Raw genomic sequence first — 22955 nt, 5'->3', positions numbered from 1 at the left:
ACTGACACAGCGTTACTGCATTGACTAATAGCATTCTTCACTTCTGTATTAAACACAGGCCTAGGCGTTTGTTTATTGTTAGCACAAACAAGGAGGAGTGGTAATCAGGAATGCCAGCTTTTGCAACAAGAGAAGCTGATTTTTGCAGAAAATGTAATGAATTCTCTGTGGGGAGAATAAGATGTGATTTAATCCAGAATGTAAAGCTACTTTTTAGCCACAAAAATTTGTTCTTCCTGATGGGAATGACAAAACATTATTCTAGGAGATCAGAGCATCGTGTTTAAAAAAAAAAATTATGGCTTTTTTAACTGGTTCTACTTAAATGGTGGATAGTAAATATACTTTTACTACTCCTTTAAATATACTTTTCATCTTGAATATGTGAATTTGGCTTGAAAAGCATGTATTTTTACATATTTTAACTTGGATGTCAGCTAGGAAAGCTGAAAAGATTCCAGAATTATAAGCAAAATAAACTCTGGTTCTTTGGGGGTGTGGTGTATATATATGCAACACTAACCATCACTTAAAAAATGGAGAAGAAAAAATTAAGTGTTCTCTTTTTTTGGTTTTGCTCCTTGTTTAGATACCCAGGTGTTAGCCACTTTCTAAACAATTTTAGTTTGCTTTATATGTCTCTTTACAAAGTGTGCTGTTTGCAGTCTCGTAGGTGATGCTTGGAAAATAATTTTGATATACAGGGATGTATGGTGTTCTTTCTAGCTTTTCCCAACCACAAATCCACGGGAATCTTTGTTTTTACTCCTGTGCTTTAGAAATGCTTCCATGCACCACCTAGAATAAGTGCTGTGATGGAAAATCTGGCCTGTCAACTTATCTAATGATACATACACAAGGGACTTTTACCCCTTTCTGTCAGTTTAATCCTACCAGGTGTTAAAAAAACCTTTTGTATGTCTGAGTATAAATAGAAGGAAAGAAGTCTAAGAAACAAAGCTTTGTTTCAACCTCTGTACATGGTAAGAATTGACACATTCCATTCAATGATCTTTGTTTTTTGGAAATAAAGGTTCAGGAACTCTTCAGAGGGCTAGCTAGACATAGCTAGGTGATCCCCACGTTTAAAGTAGTCTTGTTTGCTATTGTGTGGTGAATCTCTACACTTGAATAATTTTGAATTTATACCTGCTGCCTCTACTGCTGGCTGAGATGGTCTTCCTGCTGTTCTCCTGAGTGTTATGTCTGAGAACCTGAAACCAATGCACTTTGCTGTCCTCTTTGAAATGGAGTGATGGGTCGTTAGAGTGATGCCAGCATTGCACTGAGACATCATCTGGTCGAGGGACACTTTCCTGTTTTATTTCTACTCATTCCAGTAGAAAGTAGTATATGCAGTGAGAGTGGCAGTGTCTTAGGGATGTACATAACTGAGGCATTCCAAAGAGATGATTTTTTTTTTTATTGTTGAGCTTTTTCCTGTTAACTCTGAGCTGCATAAGATCTGACAGACTGGAGGTGAAAAGAATTAGTTGCTCTGAAAGCTGCCCACAGTCTCTGTTAATTGGGAAAACCTAGGAAAATAGGTGCTGCATGATGTGTCTGCCAGTTAGTAGTCAGAACTCTAAGAGTATTTTTCATTGCTATTGCAAAAAAGAAAAGCAGCTGCTTGTCATTTACTTAACCTTGCTTGGGCTGAATTTAATCGGTGGAAAACATCTGGAACTGATTCCCCTTCAGTTTGGAGTGTCCAGTAATCTGCTGTGTACATACAACTGCTGCACCTTTAGCATTAGACTACTTGGCTAAACAATCTTTCGCAATATTGTTATCTTTTGGGAAGAAAAGAGGAAGCAACAGTAATTTCCTAATGAGCAAACATTTGCAATGTTCTGTATAGGTTGCGTTGTTCATTGATTTTGTGCAGCTGTTGTATGAAATCTATTGATCAGAGTTAATAAATTTCTAAGGGAGTAAGACTGCTTATTTATATTGATTAAAATTGGGCCAAATTCTGAACTGTTTAGCATTGATTCACTACAACTGATGAAAGAATTTGACCTTGTTACTTTTTTTGTGATAGAATGCAATGTTGAATTATGAGCAAACTTTTAGGATGTAAAAAGCTTCTGCTTATGACCTATGAGTGGTTTTGCTTAAAACTGAGTCATTCTTGCCGAGTTAGGGTGTTGAACTTCTGTAATGAACCATTGATACCTGCTTTTCAGCTGACTCTTCTGTTAGATAAAACTAAAGGAATCACTGAATTGGATAGTAATTCTGGATAAAATGCAAGCCATTGTTAAAAAGCCACTCAGTGGGAGATATAGGGAAGAATAACTGATGCATTTAAACAATGTTTTGTGTGGACAATGCATTTCTTCTTTACGAGGGAAGTTGGCAAAACTGGAATATATACTCTTTTTCAATATAAATCCTGTTCACTTGCAGGAGAACATCTATATTTAAATGAACCCCTTTGGAAACCAGAAGTGATTAAATGTATCTTGGGGAAAAGCTCTTCCTTCTAAGTGTTCTCCTACAGAGAAATTTGCAGTGACTATCCCTGCTGACTTGGAAATAGTTTCTGTGGGAACACCTCTGGGGTAAGGCCCACAGATGTGGGAGGAAAGGGTGATGAATTACTTCAGACATCCCTTCCTCTCTGCTTTGCCCCTTCTGTTAGGGAGTTCTCTTGCTTTTCCTTTCATGCCAATGTGGGTAAAGCTCCTATATGGCACCCTCCTCTCTTGTATTATGGAAAAAATACAGATGTGATCAGTGCTACTCAGTGCAGCAGAAAAGTACCCAGCTTGGAAATATGAAGCAATACTGATGGCTTTTTAAATGATGTATTATTTTAATAATGTATTGGTTTATTAAGCATCTTCTAGCAGTGGTAATCCACCGTCTAGGAAAAATTCTCCTGGGTTTCCTCTCTTTCGTTCTTGCTGTGGTCTGTAGCATGTGGTCTTGCCAACAAGAGAATTGTGTGTAGTTGGCATGGACTTAAACTCTTCTGTAAAAGGAGAAGAATGTTTTTTCATCTTTGAATAAGGTGAATAATGGGGAGAACATCTGTAATGCAATTCTGATAACTAATTCCAGGAATTCTGGCTTTCACACAACCTGGTCCTCAATCTGCCTCATGGGTACGTAAACTGTGACCGTGTTCTGACCCTTTGGATCCATTTGTGTTCCTTTAAGTATTATATTATGCTGAGTTCTCAGAACTTGATTCTAGTTTTCAAAAAAATCTTAAGCAGCATAATGCCAGTATTTGTTGCTAGTGGCTTTTTCATTCTGTTTTTAATGGAGTGAATCAGAGCATGGCAATGGGATACTCCAGACCTAGATGTACTAACTCAATTAAGATCCATTTCAGGTCAGGTTGACCTGAATCTGTCCTAGATTAGTTTGTGCTGAGTGAGCCATCATGAAGCAAGTGTGTGCCGGCAGCCCTAGATAGAAGTCTACAAGTTTCTCTTGCTGTTTATTTGAAGGGCTCAGATTGGCTGCTGTTTCTATAACCTTGTAAAAGAGAGAGTGTGCACTAGATACTGGTGTACACGGGGGCCCAGCAGCTTAAGGTTTACAGGGATGAATTTAGACAACCTGATGAACAGAAACTACATGCGAACTTGCCTTAGCATAATAAAATATCAGTGCTAAATAGGACTTTTCCTTTTCTTGCTGGAGAAATGGTATCTGGAAGTTCTGCAGTTGCACTGTTTCATAAAACAGTAGGCCTGTTCGTATGTCATATGAATGACATCAATTTTAGCTGATAGAGATCTACTTGGATAAGATAGTGATGGCTTTTTGGGGAATTACTTTGCCTGGTAAAAATCCTCAATTTACATTATTTGCAATCTTCTGCTTAAGTCTCCTTACAGGGATAAAGATATTCTTTGCTAGATAAATAAATGCATTAGTGTATGCCAAACTCGGACAAGGCCTGGCTGGAGTGGAAACAGCCTGGGGGAAAATACTTCTTGAAACCCTCTTACAAATGGAGAATAAGGCAATTTAAGTTGGGGTCCAAAAAGTCTGCATCAGTAGTAGTTTCCAAAAAAAGATTAATTTGAACAAGTTTGCTGTTTGCTATTTTAAAGCATTTAATTCAGAGAAAGGCTTATTAAGGAGACTTCTGTTGCTCTCTTCTGCCTCCTTCATCTCCATATCTCCCCTCTCCAGCACTGAATGGACCTTAGTGTGTTCCTACTTCATAGCATGCAATCACACATCTACAGTCTTCTCTTTCCCTCCCTTCATTTAGATGCTGCAGCAACTGGGTCATGCAATTCTTCTCTATATGAGATGGAATTGTCCAAGAGTTTTTCCAATGTTTATCTAGTTAGCTGCTCTGCCAACCATCTGAAGAATCTATACTGCAGGGGAGATAGGACATCTTAGCTTTGCACATTGCCCCTTGTGCAGTGCGGATGTGTCCCATCTCAAATGCTGAAACGTGGCTTTTTTCAATGAGACTCTGTCCAAAGGAATTGATGTCTTAGTCATGAAAAAAATGAAGGAATTGTTGTAGAGAGGTTCTCTTTGATTTCAGTGATCTTATCTAAGCAGTTTTTGCAACTGAACAACTACTCCAGGGTAAATAATGATGCTGAATTTTGTCTCCATGCTGCCAGCTTTAATTTAACCTGCTGAACTGCAAGTAACTGAGTGTGTTGTGCTGAATGGCAGTCTGTAAGGACCTCGGGGTGGAACAGGAGTGCGCTAAGGTTCCGGTTGTGAATCTCTTGTGATATCAGATGAGAGTGATGGTTAGATATGGGCATAAGAGAAGCAGGTCCTTGTCAAGGAGGTGCTTCTGTACCATGCTAGCAAACATCATCATTACAATAACCTTTGCAAAGCCAGAAATGGTCAGTAATTTGAACCTAAGCATCAAGATCTTCCCTTCACTTGTGACTTCAAAGTCACTGAAATCTGTTTTTCAGATGGAAGAAGGACCCTAACCAAATCTGGATAAGAGAACACTAAAGCATTTATAGCTTGAAATCCCACTCATAAAGCATGGGTTTGGGGGAGGGTTGTTGGGGGAGCTCCCCAATAGAAGAATATAAAGTTCAGAACAAGGAAGTAACTGCACAAGTGTATCAATGAAAAGAAAGGTGGGGGGGAGGGAAATGGGGCACAAGGTGTTAATTTCTCCATACTGGTCTAAAAGAAAATCTCCAAAGGCCTTGTGTACAACAGTTAGTAGCATTTATGATGCCCAGAGTCCAAATGGCAGTGAAAATCATGGATCTTAATGCTTTAGGATTGTAATAAGAGTTTTCACATTATCCTCTCAAAAGAAGTAATTTATCTCTTGGGCTATGCTTTTGTTATTTCCAGTCTGTAATACCTTCCTCTAAAGCTCTATTGGAATAAAATTAATTTTACTTATAACCTATCTTTCTAGGGTTGTGACATGATGCTTCACATGTTGCATTTTTTACCCGTAGCAGTATTAACAGTGTTTGAAGGCACTGCATGAATTTTCCGTTCACTGGGCAAGTGCATGCTCAGATCTGTACTAAAATCAATGTAAACAAATTTTGATGTATTCTCAACTCCATGTGAACAAATCTACTGAATAAAACCCATCAAGAATTCTTGGATACCACCTCCGACTTGGAAAGTCCCACAGCTGCAGACCCCAGGAAGATCTCTGTGAAGCTAGCACTGTATATTTGTTCTGTCCTTGTGCGTCTGCTCTTCACCTCTGTTGGAGACAAGGCAGTGCATAATACAGTTCTTTGTCCTGATCTGTTGATATCTGATATTGAGAAAATCCAGCTGTTTTTTCTGTTTCAGCAGTTATTCAAAGGTGCAAACCATTCCAGGATGTATGTGTATGTTTGCATTTGAATGATCATGGAATCCTGCTACCCTTCCACTTGTGCTTACCAAAAATATGTAGTGAATCATCTGTTTTCTCCACATTTAATGGAGAAAGCAAAATGGTTGTAACTTCAAGCCATTGCTGAATGAACACTTGAGAAATCTTAAATATTCTTTATGCAGCCTGTATATCTGTTGTTTGCCAAAGACAAAGGTAGATGTGGGATTACCTGGTCAATTCTAACCTAGTCTTTGAATGCAGTAGAAATTGTTTTGGAACAAAGTGCCTTTACCTGTCTTCAAAGCCTGGCTTCCTTATGGCAAGGAGCTTGTAGCCATGCTCAAAATACAGACTCAATTCAGGTGTGCTCTTGGCTCACTCGCTGGACACAGGTGTAGTAATAAAGTGCTTTCCTCAAAGGTCCTTCTTAGCTCTTAGGCAACAGCAAAGGCTTGTGAAATCTACTGTGAGGAAAATCAGGCTGAAGTGATTCCAGGAGAACCCTTTGACGTAGTGATGAAACTGTCAAGTATTTGACATTCTTTCAAAGGGAAATAATATTCCTTAGCTGTCTAAAATGCTTTGCAAAACTGTGTTTCTAATGAAATTGTTTGTCAGGGCTGAACTTTATATTTTCCCCACAACAGCAGTTCAATCTGAACAAAGTTATTCTAGAGATACTTCTACTCTAGTTATCATATGATCCTAGTATGTATTGTAAGACAGAGGTTGGAAGTGGGGGGGGAAATCAGTGTTTGGATTCTTCAACTGACTTAAGACACTGAGTGCTGTCTGATTCTTCCATGCCCCAGAAAACTGAAGGGAGTATTCTGCAAGGATAGCCTGTGGTTTTCCTACCAACGAATAGCAGAACTTCTTTAGTCAGTCAGTGGTACAAAGAAGATTGTCCTCATCACATTCATAGTTTCTATCCTCTTGACAATGTTTCTGAAACCATTAGTGATGTTTAGAAAACGAATTGCACTTTCATATTTTTTTCCAGTTAAAAATATTTGGTCTCAAATCAAGTTGTTTTTTCCCTGCTGCCTCTGTTAGGGTTCAACATCTGTAGCTGTGTGTATATGCAAAAATGTTGACTCTGATAAATAATGAGATTAATGGCATTAAGATTGAGGATTGAGCCATGTGACTTTCATGCATAGCAAAGATGAATTCATGTCTCAGTCCTCAGTAATGTGACTTAAAGCACGGATGGATCCGAGCCTTGTAATGGGACTGATAGGGTAAGAAAATATGTATCTGTTGTGGTTTGTATGATATCTATTTTCTCTGAAGATGTTTATCCCAGTTCAAATTCAGCATTCATCCAGATTTCTGTTTGGGATTGGCAGAATCTACAGCCAGTTCACAATGTACTGACCATTGTATTTGGCGATCTCTCGGTTCTCTGCTTTTCAGGGCTTTGTTGCACATCTCAAGAGGAACACTTTGCTCCATGGAGATGCATTTTATGGGGGGAGTGGGTCAGTCAAACTAAGAAGTGTAAGGTGTGCTTAAGAGTAAGCTTTTTCACCCTCTTGCACAGAGGTCCTTTGGTGGAGGGAAAGGTGAGATGTTAGCTAGAGCTGTGTCTCATGGCATCTGTCAGTGTTGTTCTCACTGCCTCATGATTTTTCAAGCAAAATCATGGCCTGCTGCCAGAGGAGCATCAAGGTCACCCTAAGCCTCAAGAGGTACAGGACACATTCAGATATGTTTCCATGATGTCATAAGTAAAGAAAGACTTTAGGCTTCAGAGTGTGTGTCAGCTTAGAGCTGTATCTCAGTTATAAACATCATTGTTCCCTTGTTATGTAAAATTTCTGGTTGCTATTGGGAGTATAAAATACTAAATATGTTGGGTCTTCTAAAGCTAATAATTTGAGTCTCAAAAAATTGGATTAAAGCTGTGTTTTATTTGTAGCAGCAAAAGTTCAACAACTTTATAATAAAAATAAATTTAAGAGGAATTTAAATTATTCAAAATATTTCCTAATGGAAATTCTGAATAAGCAATATGAGAAAATGGGAATGTAGCATTAATAATGAATGCACATACTGATGGAGCTCTGAAGTACATGATTGAAGAGCCCATGGATTTAAATAAAATGTGATCAGTTGGTCTGCAGCATTTTTAGGAAGAAAACTTATTATAAGGGGATTTTGTACTTATAAGATGTTACAGTTCAAATTCTATGATCAGAAGATCTGTCAAAATTTTTATAGTATTGGATACACCTAACAATGGCTATTTTTAAATTGGTTTTTAGTAGTTGTGACTTAGAACTTTACTGAAACTACTGCCCTACCTAAAATATCTTCTCATTCAACATTTAGCAAATAAGTATTCAGAGCAAATGTATTTGAAATAGGAAGGGAACACTCCCATAACGTTGTTTCTTTTCACCTGGAATGTACAAGATAACAGCTGGAGCTTTACTCAGGGATAGTTTTGATTTAGCGCAGTCAATAGCTACACATTATTTTGCTGAATTTACTTTGAGTTTTAGGACAAATATGGCAATTGTTTCCTTTAGTATTAAGACTTAATTTACAGCATTTTTCTGGTCAGTACGGAATAAGCAGATTGGTAACAATGTTGTATGTCTTGAATTCATGATTAACAGCTGGTCAGTGGGAAATTGTTCTACAAGGATTCTATTGTGTGATGCAAAGAACTGCATTAGACCAGCAAATAATGGTGGCATATTTCACTGTAATTACAATAATTGCGTTTTGTGTTCTTGTGAGTCAAAACATTGACAACAATTCGGAAGATGTTTCTAATTTTACTGTCACTGCAATTTGTATGCTTTGACCATTAACAGTCAGGAAAAATAAAAATGTTTTCAGACTGATTTATTTTCTTTAATAGCCACACTGAAACTGTACTTCCTTTTTAAAATAAACATTTTTACTATAATGGCAGTTCTGAATCCCATAATGGAAAGTAACTCTATATATTTATATTACATGATACCTTCCCTATGTGTAATTCTAAGAGTTTGTATGTGTTAAGAGCTTTCCCTGCAGAGCTAACAAGCTGCCAAATTATATTTCACTGGCTATTAATTGCTTCATTTTAAGGTCAAGTTCTTCTTGTCCTTAAAAAAAAAAAGGCAAGCAGTGGAGAAGTATCACTTTCAAAGCTATTTTTGCCTTATTTTTCTTGCCTGTTCTTACAGTATGTTTTGATATTCAGAATAACTGAACTAACAGTCAAGTATTGCTAGCCTTAAAAAGTCAAATGCGTTAGTATTGGTGATTGTGAATTTAGTCTTGGAGAGCTGATCTCTGAGCATATTCACAAGGTGTAGATGGTATCTCCAACTCTGAAAACGTTTTCTGAATATCTGTGGGCGCAAGGGTTGTGTCAGATAAGCAAAAGAAATAGAATGAGGCTTCAGTTAAGAGGAAAAGGAGATACTTCTCAAACTTGAAATGAGTCAAAATACATTGCTGTAAAATATTCAGAAACGCAGTTTTCTTGACATCATTTGAACACAACTTGTCTTGTTAGGTGCCCTCCCAAAGGAGTCCAGTTCATATTCCTTCTGGACCAGTTGTGGCAGCATTTGGGCCTAACATAGGCAGGAAAAGTAGCTCACTGCTGACAATAGATGTCAGCTACTTATTCTGTGTTGTTCCAGCCACTGTGTGTTAATGGCAAATGTAAACTACTGTGGCAGAATTGGAGCTACTCTGCAGGAAGCTGTGACTGCAGATTTACCCAGTTATTGTAATGTTTAATGCAGGATTATGTAGAATTAAGTTAGTAAACCTGTGAAGAAGCAGGAGAGGAAGAATATATAGGGATTTCTTGTTGATCGTGAAGTTGAGCTGCCAACATAAACGTTAAAATACGTTCTAAGATTTTTTGCTAGGAGATGCTAGGAGCTCTTCTTACTTGAAGAAGGATAACCTCAAGGGCTGGGAAGTCTTTAAGACAGGTAGGTAGGTGCTTTGCTTTGGACAAATGTTCTTTTTCCTATTGATGTTACTGCTGTTACAATCCTGCTACTGTCGTGTGGCACAACTTGATAGGCTGAACTGTATCTGCTATGCAGTTCACTCTGTGGGTTTCTCAGAATGCTTCTCTTCCACAACGAACCAGGAAAATCTGTTTTCCAACCTCTTTGCTAGACCTTACCCCTTATTACCATCCATATCAATCACATATGTTTGACTGAGCTTGGAAGCCTGGGGGTTTTTTTGTGTGTTCAGGAGAAATAGCTTTCATAAGAAAAAAAGACATTACTTTTTTCAGGAACAGAGCCCTAGAGAGAAGAAACATTTAAACAAAGATGTCAATGTTCACTACTCTATCCACATAGAAACCTGGGAAGGGCTAGCTACCTGAGGTACACGCATATAGATTTGGTATCTTAAGAGATGGGAGTTTTCTATGGATGATTCAGTTTGAGAACAAAAAGCCCCTCTAGGGTTCACTTATAGGCCACCTGTTTCTCTGGTTTCCTGTCTTAGGAGTCTTCTGTCTGTTTGACTTGGTAAGATGGAAAAGTCCATAGATGTAAATTTTGTTGTAATAAGTACTCATTGTACTCAGCACTGTTGTACTACCTGAAAGGAGGCTGCAGAGAGCTGGGGATGAGCCTCTTTAACCAAGTAAAAGTCATAGGACAAGAGGGAATGGCCTCAAGCTGTGCCAGGGCAGGGTCAGACTGGCTCTTAGGAAGTATTTCTTTACAGAAGGGGTTGTTGGGCGTTGGAATGGGCTGCCCAGGGCAGTGGGGGAGTCCCCATCCCTGGAGGGGTTGAAGAGTCGGGTTGACCCAGCGCTGAGGGATGTGGTGGAGTTGAGAACGGTCAGTGTGAGGTTAATGGCTGGACTGGATGGTCTTCAAGGTCTTTCCCAACCAAGATGATTCTGTGATGTAGAGGCTTTAAGGGCATGTTATTCATAATCATAGAAAAAGGTTGTCATAGAAAAAGGCTGTCAGAGTTGTATGTACCCATGAAATGCTGTATCCTTTCTCCTGTGAAAGAAGGTGGCCAGAGGGAAGCATCCAGGCAGTTGGACCATGTACCTAGCCATGTAGTAAATATTCATATTATTGTTCAATATGCAGTATGACTAAACGATGAGAGCAGAATGACTACAGCTCACTCACAGCTAGCTGTGTTTAGCTCTGTTTAAAAAAAAAAAAAAAATCCCTGACATTTTTTTGAACAAATTTTAGCTTGTTATTCTGACAAGGAACTGAAAACAGCTTCCTTTAGCTTTCTGTTGTGGGTCAGTCCCATGAGGAAAACTGAAAAACAGTCCTGGGCATAATGCAACTAGAAATGCAGAAGTTAAAACAGCTAGATTAATAGCTCTTCTTTGTCACTTAGTTCCATGTTTTTGTTAATGCTTTTATCACAGCACAATCAATTGACATTTATAAAATAATTAATTTGCTCAGATTAAATTGGACAAGGAGAATCCTTTCTTAATGCTTTTGAAAGGGACTGAGCTGAGTGCAATTGAAATCATAACTTGCTATCTGAACAGATAGTGAGTGGCACCAACACTGCATGCTTCTCTACTATGCTCCATTAATCTCCAATTCTCTTCTGACAGGTCATATCTGTGTATGAGGAGGCACTTATAACTCTTTGTGCAATTCGTCCCTGACCACTTCTCTGAATCTATCAACAAACCTGCTTGTCAGTTAATGCCAAACATTACACAGGTTCCCTGGTATGGACGTTTCCTCATTCAACAAGATATTTCCTACAAAATATTCAGCTAAATATTCTAAGACAATATGTAAAGAAAAAAAAAGTTGATTTTTGTACTGAATGGTCTTGTTCTTAAGTAGACCTGTATTTATGATGCTGTAGAAAATTTTTGGTGGTTATTTTTCTGAATATGTTGCATCCTTCTTGTTTACTTTCAAGGAAGTTCAGGCATTCGGGTAGATAACAGCATCTTCGTACACATTCAAAAATGTTTCACTGTTTTCTCTCTGCATGTTTTCCAGTACTACGTGCCTTTGTGATTTGGAATTTTGTGTTGGTATTCATTTACATCTCTGTGCTGTCCCATTAGACATGTAATGAGTGATTGTGGTTCCATGGGGTGTAAGTCAGTATGTAATTTGGCCTGCAGGCTTATCTAAACAAAAGAATGTACAACAAATAAAGTCAGCATTAGTGCATTTTGAGTGCTGATTGTTTCAAATCAGATACACAGGAAACCAGATGTTGAAGTTTATCTAAAACACTTGCAGCCCAACATGTAACTAAGTACAGCAGCAATAGCGCATGGCGCTTTTTACATATACTTAGTAATATGTTCACAGCAAATACAAATTTATTCTTTTTTCTCAATTCACTTTTTCAGATGCTCTTTTATTTCTAGCTGAACAGAATTACTGAACTTTGGGCTGATTCTGCAGGTCTCCTGGGAGCAAAAATAAATTCAGGGAGAATGTGCAAGAATTGCAGTATCAGCCATGTCTCTAACGACAATAAATTTAGATGCCTAAAATTAGGTACATAAAGTGGCTTGGCTTTTTTAACTGTACTAGGCACTTGTAGCTCTTAGAGTTGTGTATGAGACAATCTGAGTATTGGGCATTTGCAGATGACTTACATTTGAGTACCTAGTAAGGATTTAAAATCCCAGCTTCAGATGCTCAGATTTTAAACACTTTATTAGAAAACTAAAGTCAAAATAGCTCTTTCTTATTTAGGCTAGGATTGAGTACACTCCTGACACTTTCTTCGTTACTATTGTAGAACTAAAAGCTCTCATGATATAACTTTCATAAAGAGGTTATTCAGTCTATGCTAATAATACCTGTTGCTGTGTTCTTCCAACATGACTGCTCAGATGAGCTTGAATACTGTTTGGCTGCTGAGATGAATAATAATAGCAAGTTGAAGAGGTTTTTAAAGGCAGGCTGGTGGTCAGGTGTCAGACACTTCTAAGGCGCCTTGGCTTTCATAAGCCATTAAGTTTCCTTTTTTTCTGAGGAAAGTAAGGATTTAAGAATGGCCCCAAACCAGTTTGCATCTCTGTAGGTCTCCAAAAAGAACGTGTTTTGAGCAGTGAGGTGATATGAGCTCCTGCCCCAAGAAGGAAGACAAGAAATGATGCTGTGATCTCACAGGTAGTTCCTCCCTGTGGATAAAGGAAGCATAGTCATCCCATGGATTTTCTGTCAAGGTGCAGCCTTACATATAAAACTAAACAAATCATATGTTTACTTCACAGGCATTTGTTACATTGAGTAGTGGAGCCTGCTGTTAGGAGAGAGTGTGTTTTAACAACTTCTGATCTGAAAGTGATTAAAAGACAGTGACACTGAAGGACTAGATAGGAATTTACTTTTGGTCTCTCAAGCCTGTATTTTATAATGTTCTGTTTAAAAAACAACCAACCAAGCAAAACCCTCAGAAAAAGAGAGAAGCCCCCACCCTTACTTTCATCTAATAGAGGACACCTTATTCTCATCAGTGTTCTCTATATGTTAATCTTTTTACTGCTTTGAACTCGGGTTTAGCTTACTTTTTATGTCCTATCTGGCCCTTCTCCAGCCCTGTGGTTTTACATGCAGCTCTACAGCTTTCCTGGTCACCTTTATCCACCTGCTCAGTGAGCTCTGCCCTCTCAGCAGGTACTTGGCATTGCCTTCACACAATCTATTACTTAACAATTTGAGGAATAAATATTCATGCAGCACAGACTGTTTTATGTTAAACTGTCTCACATTTACCATTTCTATCCGTGTACCTGTGTTTACTCAGCTGAATTTGCCAAATATCTCCTTTCTCTCAAGTTCTTTGCTGTTTGTATTCCTAGGAGTAGCAACTGCAGGTACCCTTCTATACAACATAAGCAGCCACTGCAGTTGTCTTCAGACTTTTGTAAAGTGGTCTGTGGGAAAGGTATGAGTTATCTTTAAATTTATGTTCAGGGTTTTTTGGTGAATATGAAAAGCCTTCCTACTAAAAACAGTAAGTTGGAATTATTTGCAGTAGAAGAGAGCTTTTTTTTTTTTCCTTACTCTTCTTTATTTGAGAAGAAAATAGTGCAAAATCTTCCTGGTTATTTTGTCCTGGTATTGGTGGGCATTGCCTATTTGAGAATGACCACGGTAATGGGAGCCAAGTGCAATCATATTTTCTACTGCAGTTGTAAATTGGGAGTTCACTTTTCCCCCGTACTACAAAGACAGAGGTTAATGTAATATAGATAAGGAATCTAAGGTTAGATAAAGCTAAGCACCATTACAAAAATATCTCTCGGTTATATTTTGATGTTTATTATGTTCTCACCATTTTAGAAACAAACACTGAAGGAAAAAATAGAGGTATGTGAACCTTTTGCTGTTTCATTTGAGTTGATCTGTTTCACAGATTCCTAGATCTATGGCATTCCCTGATATTTCTTGTACTGTGGTAGATACTGTTCTGTATTTTCAAATTGCTGCTTCCATCTGCTCATGCTTAGAAAATATTATATATTTTATAGCAGCTTCTTCACAGTATGAGTAGTAGCACACATGAGAAGGAAGGATGGCTTCTCTTTCTTTTTTCCCCCTTCATATTTCTTTGCCTCTCCTTCTTGCTACTCTGCAACAATAAAAAATAAGTATTCATTCCCAAAAAGTCAGTTTGGAAAAGGAAAGCTTATTAAAATAAATATAGAGAGGGAAGATATAGTTTTTCTGGCTTGAGCTGCAGCTGGTACAAACTTACCATGTGTAGTAGCTGGACCTTGCAGCTTTGAGTTGTATTTCTGGAAAGCATCACTGCCATGTGTTGAATGTATTTTAATCCTCCACATTTCCTCAAAATGAAAGCATTATCATCTGTGATTATTATGAATTATTTCATTGCTCAGAGCTTATGGCTTCTTGAAATTAAAAAAAATTTTGTTCCTTTTTGTGTGATCTTGGGAATTTCGATTCATGACTGAACACTGCTGTCTAAATGAGTTTTGGAAGTTCACTCGGGGGAAGTGACAGTTAACTTCAGAAACTGAGTTGGTTCCAGAAAGAGTGTTTCAAATAAGAAGATAACTGCTCATGAGTGACAGATACCTGAAGGACAGAAAATATTTAGAAGAGAGGACATGTTACTTGTATTTACCATTGACATTACTGTTTGGATGTGTGGACCAGAAAACACTATTAATGGGTTAATATTTTAAAGTAGGAACACACAGAATTAATCGGTGATAAAACCATAAAGGGATTTACCCTAATAACTTTTATTATTTGGGTTACAAGGATAAAACAGGTGGTATTTTGTGATAGCTTAGTACTTCACAAAGCATGAACCTGAACTGACTCTGAATTGAGTCCAGTGGCTCTGAGAGTAGTAGGGAATCTTCTAATATCACCACCTAAATATTATGAACCTCAGAGCTGTGATTTCTGCTTTAACTTAAGAGCAGCACTTCCAGGAGAAGCTCTTCTTTCTCATAATACGTGTGTAAGCTAGAGGCAGGTTTTTGAAAGAAATCTACTCTGTAACCAAACTGGCAAAAATTGTTCTGTCCACAGATCTGACCATGTGGGAAGCATGGGAGGGGAGAGGTGAAGCAGGGAGGTGATCTTTGAGACATGACCCATGTTTTATGGAGCCAAGTGCACATCTTCAACTAATAAAATTAACTATGGAGTATATGCTATGGAACTCCTGGTTGTATAAAGTACATAATCACATCATGATAGGACAAGAGGGAATGGCCTCAAGTTGTGCCAGGGAAGGTTTAGACTAGATACTAGGAAGCATTTCTTTACAGAACAGGTTGTTGGGCGTTGGAATGGGCTGCCCAGGGAGGTGGTGGAGTCCCCATCCCTGGAGGTGTTCAAGAGGCGGGTTGACCTAGCGCTGAGGGATATGGTGTAGTTGGGAACTGTCAGTGTGAGGTTAACGGTTGGACTAGATGATCTTCAAGGTCCTTTCCAACCTAGATGATTCTGTAAAAATCATTGTCTTTTTCAAAATGCTTGTAGGAATGAAATGTATGTGTGCTACTTGTGGGATGAATTTGTCACAGATAATCATAGCAGTCTTCCCCAAACAGAAAATTTGTGCACTTTTACCCTATATAAAGAGGGAACAGAAGCTTGCTGTGCTTGTGTAGGTAACCAAGCATGTGTTGAGGCCATTAAGCCCAGGATTATATAGTACATGTCTCTGCAGAAGATCCATGGTCAAAGAAGTAGGGATTCCAGGCACACCCTGCAGTAACAGTGGAGCTGCTCTGCAGTGCTCAGCACAGCACCCACAAATGGGAATAATGAGAAAGTGAGGGTTTCAGAACTGGCATGATACTGTTCTCCCTATTTTCTCATAACTATCATGTTATGGAGCAAAAAGCCGTTGTAATAGTGAATGCTTCTTACAAAAGGAATTAGCAAGCCCAGTGTAAACAATTAGGGTTTTATGGGTTTGTTTTTAAGAATGCATGGATGCAGATAGCAAACATCTCTGTCTCATCATACTGCTAAGATTGATAAGTGAATATAGACCAAACCTTTAAAATTACAGAAATAAAATATACATGGCTGTCATGATACTTCTTATGACAAATGCATTGCAGTAATTTTAATATTGATCCTGTGCTATAAAGGAGGCAAAACCCCACGAATTAACTAGATCCTTCTCTTACTATTTCAGCAGTCCATTGTGTAGTAGGAATTGATAGCAATACAATGCTTTCCTTTTAATTTGATTACGTCTTACGTGGGCACAGTGACTTAACTCTTTGGCCAACTCTCAAATTCTGCTAGGCTTCTGTGGGGAAAACCTTACTGAAATGGAAGCCAAAACTCCCCCAGTTTAATTTTGCAGATGTGATCACGTGCAGTGTTACTACTTTAGAGATTGAAGGAGCCTGTTCCTAAGTCTGTGGTGCTTCTCAAAGCAATACTTCAAATATTGGATCTGTGTATCTCAAGACTTTGTCCAGAAATAAGGCTGTTGGAGGAAAAAAATGTCTTATCAGAACAAGTGCAGAACTGACAGGTCTCACAAAATAAAGCTCCTCCAGAGCAACCAGAGTGTTTCAGTAGTGCTGGAAGAGCACAGAAGTTCATGTTCCCAGTGCCAGGAAGATTTGGTTTTCTCCTGGAAACATAGATTAATTGTGATTAAATGCAGCAGATGTAAATAAAATAGCCTTGTAATTTAATGTCCTTTAGCAGTGTTTAGTTATGCCATTTTACAATTACATTCTATAGACTTCATTTTCATTCCTTGCCATTCATGCTATGACCCTTCCAATAGTAAGCTCTGATGTTGTATGCTTTTTAGTATTTAGCTTGAATGTAGTTCAGCCAAAATGGTGCTGTAGAATGAACTTGAAATTTCAACAATTTAGTCTTCTAGGAAGGAAGCTTTCTCATTTCTGTCATGTGAGTTGTTGTTTTCTTCTTACCCATCACAGCATATGCAAGTGACACCACTTTGTCTTTTACTTGATTTGTTTGACACTTAATTTTAGTGATTCTCCCCCTGCAAACATTTTTTTTTCTCCATGGAATTTATATGTGTCATCCTGTGCAATTTCCAAGTTAGACTTGGCCAGCTCATAACTGTATGTGCTAAGCTTTCAAGAATGATCAGGATTAAAATAGATTGGGAGCTTTCTTAGAAACGGTTAGGATCGCTAGTAGTCATATTTCACATCACAGCAATTCAAGCTAGATGTACTTCATAACTTTTGAACAAAATAAATATAGGAAAAGATATTGAGAAGACCTTAAAGCAGAAATTGCTTATGAATATTGATGCAGCTGAACTCCGAAAGGCAGGTTCATGCGTACTTCACATGTGTGGTGGAAGAAGTCAGCCCTGTACTTGATCAAAATAAATACTGAGGCTAGAGCTTTTTAAAACATCAGATTTCATCAGTTCCAGGGCTATCTGCGCTTCTCTGTTTTTTGCAGTCTGTGAGTGAACTTCATTCACTGGCCATCATATGTCTTCCCAAACTGGGATGAAATTGGTAGCTTTCTTATGCTTGGAGCATAAGCTGAGCTACCCTCCAGCTTTGTATCCGTCGTGGTTACCGTGCTGAGCTGACCGCATTCACACACCTGAGGCTCTTCCCTGGTCCGTGGCAGAATTTTTGAACATTAGTGAACATAGTGACCAAATACAATACTTGAAACAAAAGTGCTGTTTATAGGATAATAGCAATAGAATTTTACAGAAGGGTTTTAGAGAAATTAAAGTATACACGGTGCTAATTGAGGGGAATGAAAGTCAGATTGTTTCTGTTGTCATGCCCACATTGAAATTGTGGGTAAGGTGAATTTCTGCTTACAGGGAGACCATCCTCAAGAAGACAAGATGTTCTTGGAATAGGTTCCTGTGTATTTGAACTATGTATTGCACATACATGTTTTTGTATGGCATATGTTATAAGCCTCAACTTCACCAATTCTGACAAAAAAAGCAAGCCATGTCTCTCACTAGAACCATTTCTTTAATCTACTGCACAGTATCTTAAGCAAGGGAAAGAGCTTGTATATATTGTCTCCCTAATATATTATGATTTATTTATATTATTTGTGCAGTGAAAAGACATTTAGAAGGGAATACCCAAGAAATGTTACGGGCCAACAGCTTCACTGATGACATTGACCTTGTATCAGAAGAGTCGCCACTGTCAGCTGTATCTGACGTCACACAGTAAGTGGAACAACAATTTTTTAATTGATAATATAAATGCTCATTAATGTTGAGGGAGACCTGTCAATGAATAAAAGTATTATACTTTGGCTGGCTGCATTTGAAGTGATTATGAGTTTGATCTTATTTAACTATATATGGACGTTTCTGAAAAATGCAAGTTTAGTTTAATCGAAGTAGTCAGATGTTTGGAAAGTGAAGTGTTGCTCTGTGATGGGTGGCTTGCAGCCTTGGTGTCTTTGTTGTTTTACTTTTTAAGGCAGCTGACACAGTTCCTGAGATTGAGTTTTACAGGTAGGCTTATATTTTGTAGAATTCTGCATCTGCTTGAGCTCTAAAGCACTGCTAATATGAGTAGTGTTTGAATTGATTGGAAATATAAATGAATAGTCATTTATAGATACAGCCTGGAAATGGAAAGGCTATGTTATGTGTAATATTTTGATAAAGGAGGCACACTTGTAAGGAAATAATGTTCAAAAAATATGAAAGTAAAATTGTTAAGGAAATGCTGAAGGTGTCTGGATTGACCAGGACAGAAAATCTGCATTATCAGTGAGTTCACTGCAATTGTTGAATGATCTCTCATGTTGCTTCTGTTTAGTTTAGCGAATGTCTATTTCTTGAAATAAGCATAACAGTGTCTTTGTGCAGGACACCTCCATGTTGTGTTTTGACAGGATCCTGATTAGCCTTCATGCTTTTGTCCTATAACGTACAATTCCAGTGTTGGTGATGGGAATTCTGGAGTAAATTTGAAATGTAAAGCAGGGCATTAAAGCATACTGCAAGGCCTGGGTGGCCCAGAGCATCCAGGCATCATACTAAGGCTTTATGTTACATGCAGAAACTGGTACAAGCAATGCTGGTGAATAGAACTCGAGTTACCAGTGATAAATGGCCTAAAGGTTTGGTACAGCTGGTGCAAGCTCATGAAGGTCTTACTAGTCATTTGGATGCTATCTTGGTGAAAAACTTGCCTGCGTTCATGTTTGCAAGAGGAAAATATGGAATTGTCATTGGAAAAACCCTTTGGTAAATAATCTGAGATTGAAAAGAAGAACAAAAATTGTTGCTTGCCTTCAGATAGGAAAAAATAGAGACAACGGGGTTCAGGATGAATTTGAAAGTAAAGTGATTCCAATCTATAGCGTGATTGCTTTTAAGATGTTTTCTTTCATATCATGTGGTTACTTTCTCTCCAGGTAACTCATACAGATGATGTGTCTATCAAATCTACAGTAACTATACTATGCTTTTATACAAGAGATCCCTTCTGCTTGTATTTTCCCAAGATGCTGTATTTTGGACCTTCTTTCAAATCAGAGAATTAGAAATTGTTCCATTCAAATTGGTCTTTTTTTTAAAATCAGTATGGTGCAAGCACAGGATTTTGCATTTGGAAAGAAACAGTTCTAATCTTATTTCTACTATTTAGTGCATGAAAAATTAGTGGTATGGTATGTTATTCTGTGTAGTGCACCTTGCAAACTGTACCTGCGTTTCTAGCTCAGAGTTTAAATGCATTTCTCTCTTGTGTAGAACATAAGAAAAGGAGTAGTAGAAAGCTAACCAAATATACAAATGAACGAAATTTAAAATATGGAGAGCGTTTGAAGTAATACGCTACATGGTTTAAAGTAATATACTAACAATTCATTAATTCCTCTTGATGTGGATGTCAGGTGCATATAAACAGAATGATCTTGCAACTAAATATTGCTAAATTAATGGTTATTGAATTCTAAGACCCACTATATATAATGTATGCATACATTTTAACTTCTGAATATTTGTAATTAACTTCAAATGTACAGAAAACATAAGGTCAAAAGTTATAGGTGTAATATAAAGTTACCATGTAAAAAAAAAAAAAAGCCAAAACCCTGTTTCATGTAGCTTTATGCTTCTAAAGTCAAGCATGCCAGTCTTCACCTTTATCACAGATAATCTCATTTTTTTAATGTGTGTAATTCTACTTAGTAGGATGCATTGATTTAAGAGTTGTCCTGATTCTCGAGTAGAAATGTAGTACCTCCTTATTCAAATTGTGAACATCATTGGATAAGTATGGAACATGATGTATTTAGGGATCTTGGTTTTAAACTGCCATTTCTAATGCAAACAATAAGGTATTAACACTGTATTTGCCTGATATGCGTATATCTTCTAAATGAATATTAGATATACTTAGCATGATTATTTGTCTTGTCTTTTAGCAGAAGTATAAGCAGGTAAGTCTCTGTGTGTGCTGTACTTGCTTCGGTGTGTGAGCTTTCCAAAACAGCATGGCTTTTGTTTTGCACTTAGTAGTGTATTCCCTACACTAGTGTGCCTTGGAATTTCTGATGGGAAAATAATTTAATTTTTTTCTGTTAAAAGTTCCGCGCTCTTCCTGCTAGAAATAACAATTATTCTGTTTGTTCACATAGATGTTGTTTCATGCTCTGGAGTTACATACCAGTTAGATTCCTCCCTGCCCCCCCGCCCTCCACACACACACACACGCTTTGGAGTGAACTACGTAATGGAAAGTGGTTTTATCTCATTTGGGAATAACATGTATTTGATAACTAGTGCGACAACTCTTCATCCTAGAGTCACAATGCAGGCAATGATTAGACAAAAATTCTTGCAAGAGTAGAATTTAGCCAATGGTGTGTGTGTATATACATATGCAATGAACCTTCTCAGTTTGCAAAGTAAGTGAAAACATGGCTTTCACGTAACAGTTAATGATAGTATGCTATGATGATGACAGTTTCACATGGAGCACTTCTTTGTGAAGTCAAGCTTGACTTTGTCAAACTGCCAAAAGGCGAAGTTTTCCTTGCCTTCAACAAGCGTTACGAGTTACAAAATCAGTCTCACAGTATACCTTTATTCCAAAGCCAGTAACTGGTCATTTTTTAAACTTTGTGAGTTGCTGCGTTGATTATTAAACATGAAACGTCAAGTCTGCAACTGTAGCGTTTTGAGGGTTTTTTCTGTGATATGAAGAGTAGATTCTTCTGAAATCCTCTCTGCTAGATAGATGATAGACGTTCTCTGACAGTAACCTTTACTTTTGGCCATAATCTCTTCAAAACTCCCTTCATTGTGTGGGAAGGCAGATATTGTCCCAGGAGAATAGAGTTCCTACCCTTGAGCCGTGCTACCTTGGACAAACATCTGTTGCATCAATCTGCACATGTGCTTTAGTTTCACAGTAACGGAAGTGGTTGCTCAGCAGAACCTATCAGACTGGTTGGAAACTGGTGATACTAACATTTAAGAATGTGTCTTGAGTGAAAGCAAACCAATTCAGTGGGTTGCAGCACTGCCCAGGCTTCAGTGGTTAATACGTCCAGTACTGGATTTCTGATGTTAGTGATCCATGCAAGCTTAGAGAAGGTTTACTGTCCTGGTAGAAGGTGTCAATAAAACCAAAGAGCAAGTTTGCAAATTGATCTTAAGATACCTTTCTGTAGAAATATAGCTGCTTTGGATCCTTTGGATAGTTGGGGTGATGTTGGTTTCCAGTCATCGGGGCAAAAATGTGGAAAAATACAACTTCCTGAGCTAGGGAACAAAAGCATCATATTCAGTGTAGAATTCTGTGGTTGTCTGAAATTCTTGCTGAATATCTCTGGCCCGGGCTCTTGAGGGTAAAAATCTCATCTGGTTGCTGACCTGAGTGGAGCTATGTTGTTTTATACCAGCTGTTTCTGAGGTGTCCAAAGTTGAGTAAGAGTGATACTGTTAAAGATGAATCAAATCCAACAGATGATATAAATACGTTCATTTCAATCAGTTGATAAGTAGTTCTGGTTTTAACAATAAATGCTTAAACTACCTTATTGCCTGATGTATTTACCCACCCAATTTTTCAAATTCTCTGCTAAGCAATCAGAAGATGACTCCGTCAGTGCATAGAGAGATTGCAAAATGATGTTTTGTCTGATTTGAAACCTAGAAAAAAACCTAGTGATTATACTTGTCTCATTACAGCACATTTGTTTGGTCTTTAGGGTTAATCTTCTACATATATTGGTAACTATCTAAATTAAGCCAAGGTCTAAATCTCATGAATATTACTTCTAGAGCTGGAAAGTTCGTTTTTATCACTTTGCTTTTTCTTGCTAACCTTAGTACTTTCTTTATATGACCTGATTTTTTTTTTTTTGGTGGAAGACATAAGATCAAACAATTTGAAGATGGATCCATAATCCAACTTGATTCAACATAATGCATAGTGCCGATTCTTTCTCCATGATGATATGTCTTGAATCCCCTTTTTTCTTAATTTCCTACTGTATGCACACAGATGTTCTGACAGGAGGTATAAATTTAGGCCTGCTTGTAAAAATAATACATGGCAAATTCCTGTATCTCTGTAAGAGATTGTTTACTAATGAAAGAGACAAGAGATTGCAAAAGAGACAAGAGATTGCTCCAAATGGCACTGATCAAGCAAGTGGGAGGCTGTGATTTCTGCTTT

The 22955-nt window shown here is 37.8% G+C and overlaps 1 protein-coding gene across 2 annotated transcripts in view; it reads left to right on the top strand.

Moving 5' to 3' along the window:
- The window catches only part of LOC141923941 (potassium voltage-gated channel subfamily KQT member 1-like), a 507315-nt gene that overhangs the window by 80790 nt on the left and 403570 nt on the right, over positions 1–22955 (top strand). Inside the window, exons 12-13 of one of the 2 annotated variants that reach the window (XM_074825676.1) lie at positions 18361–18475; positions 20695–20709. In XM_074825676.1, the coding sequence (XP_074681777.1) occupies positions 18361–18475; positions 20695–20709 (130 nt within the window). The remainder of the gene's footprint in view (positions 1–18360; positions 18476–20694; positions 20710–22955) is intronic. The other variant, XM_074825677.1, reaches the window with a different exon arrangement.

This window comes from Strix aluco, chromosome 5 (genome assembly GCF_031877795.1).
Source record: "Strix aluco isolate bStrAlu1 chromosome 5, bStrAlu1.hap1, whole genome shotgun sequence".
In the NCBI taxonomy this organism is placed as follows: Eukaryota; Metazoa; Chordata; class Aves; order Strigiformes; family Strigidae; genus Strix; species Strix aluco.
Note: the sequence above shows the minus strand (reverse complement) of the source record. Positions and strands in the feature narration are given on the sequence as shown.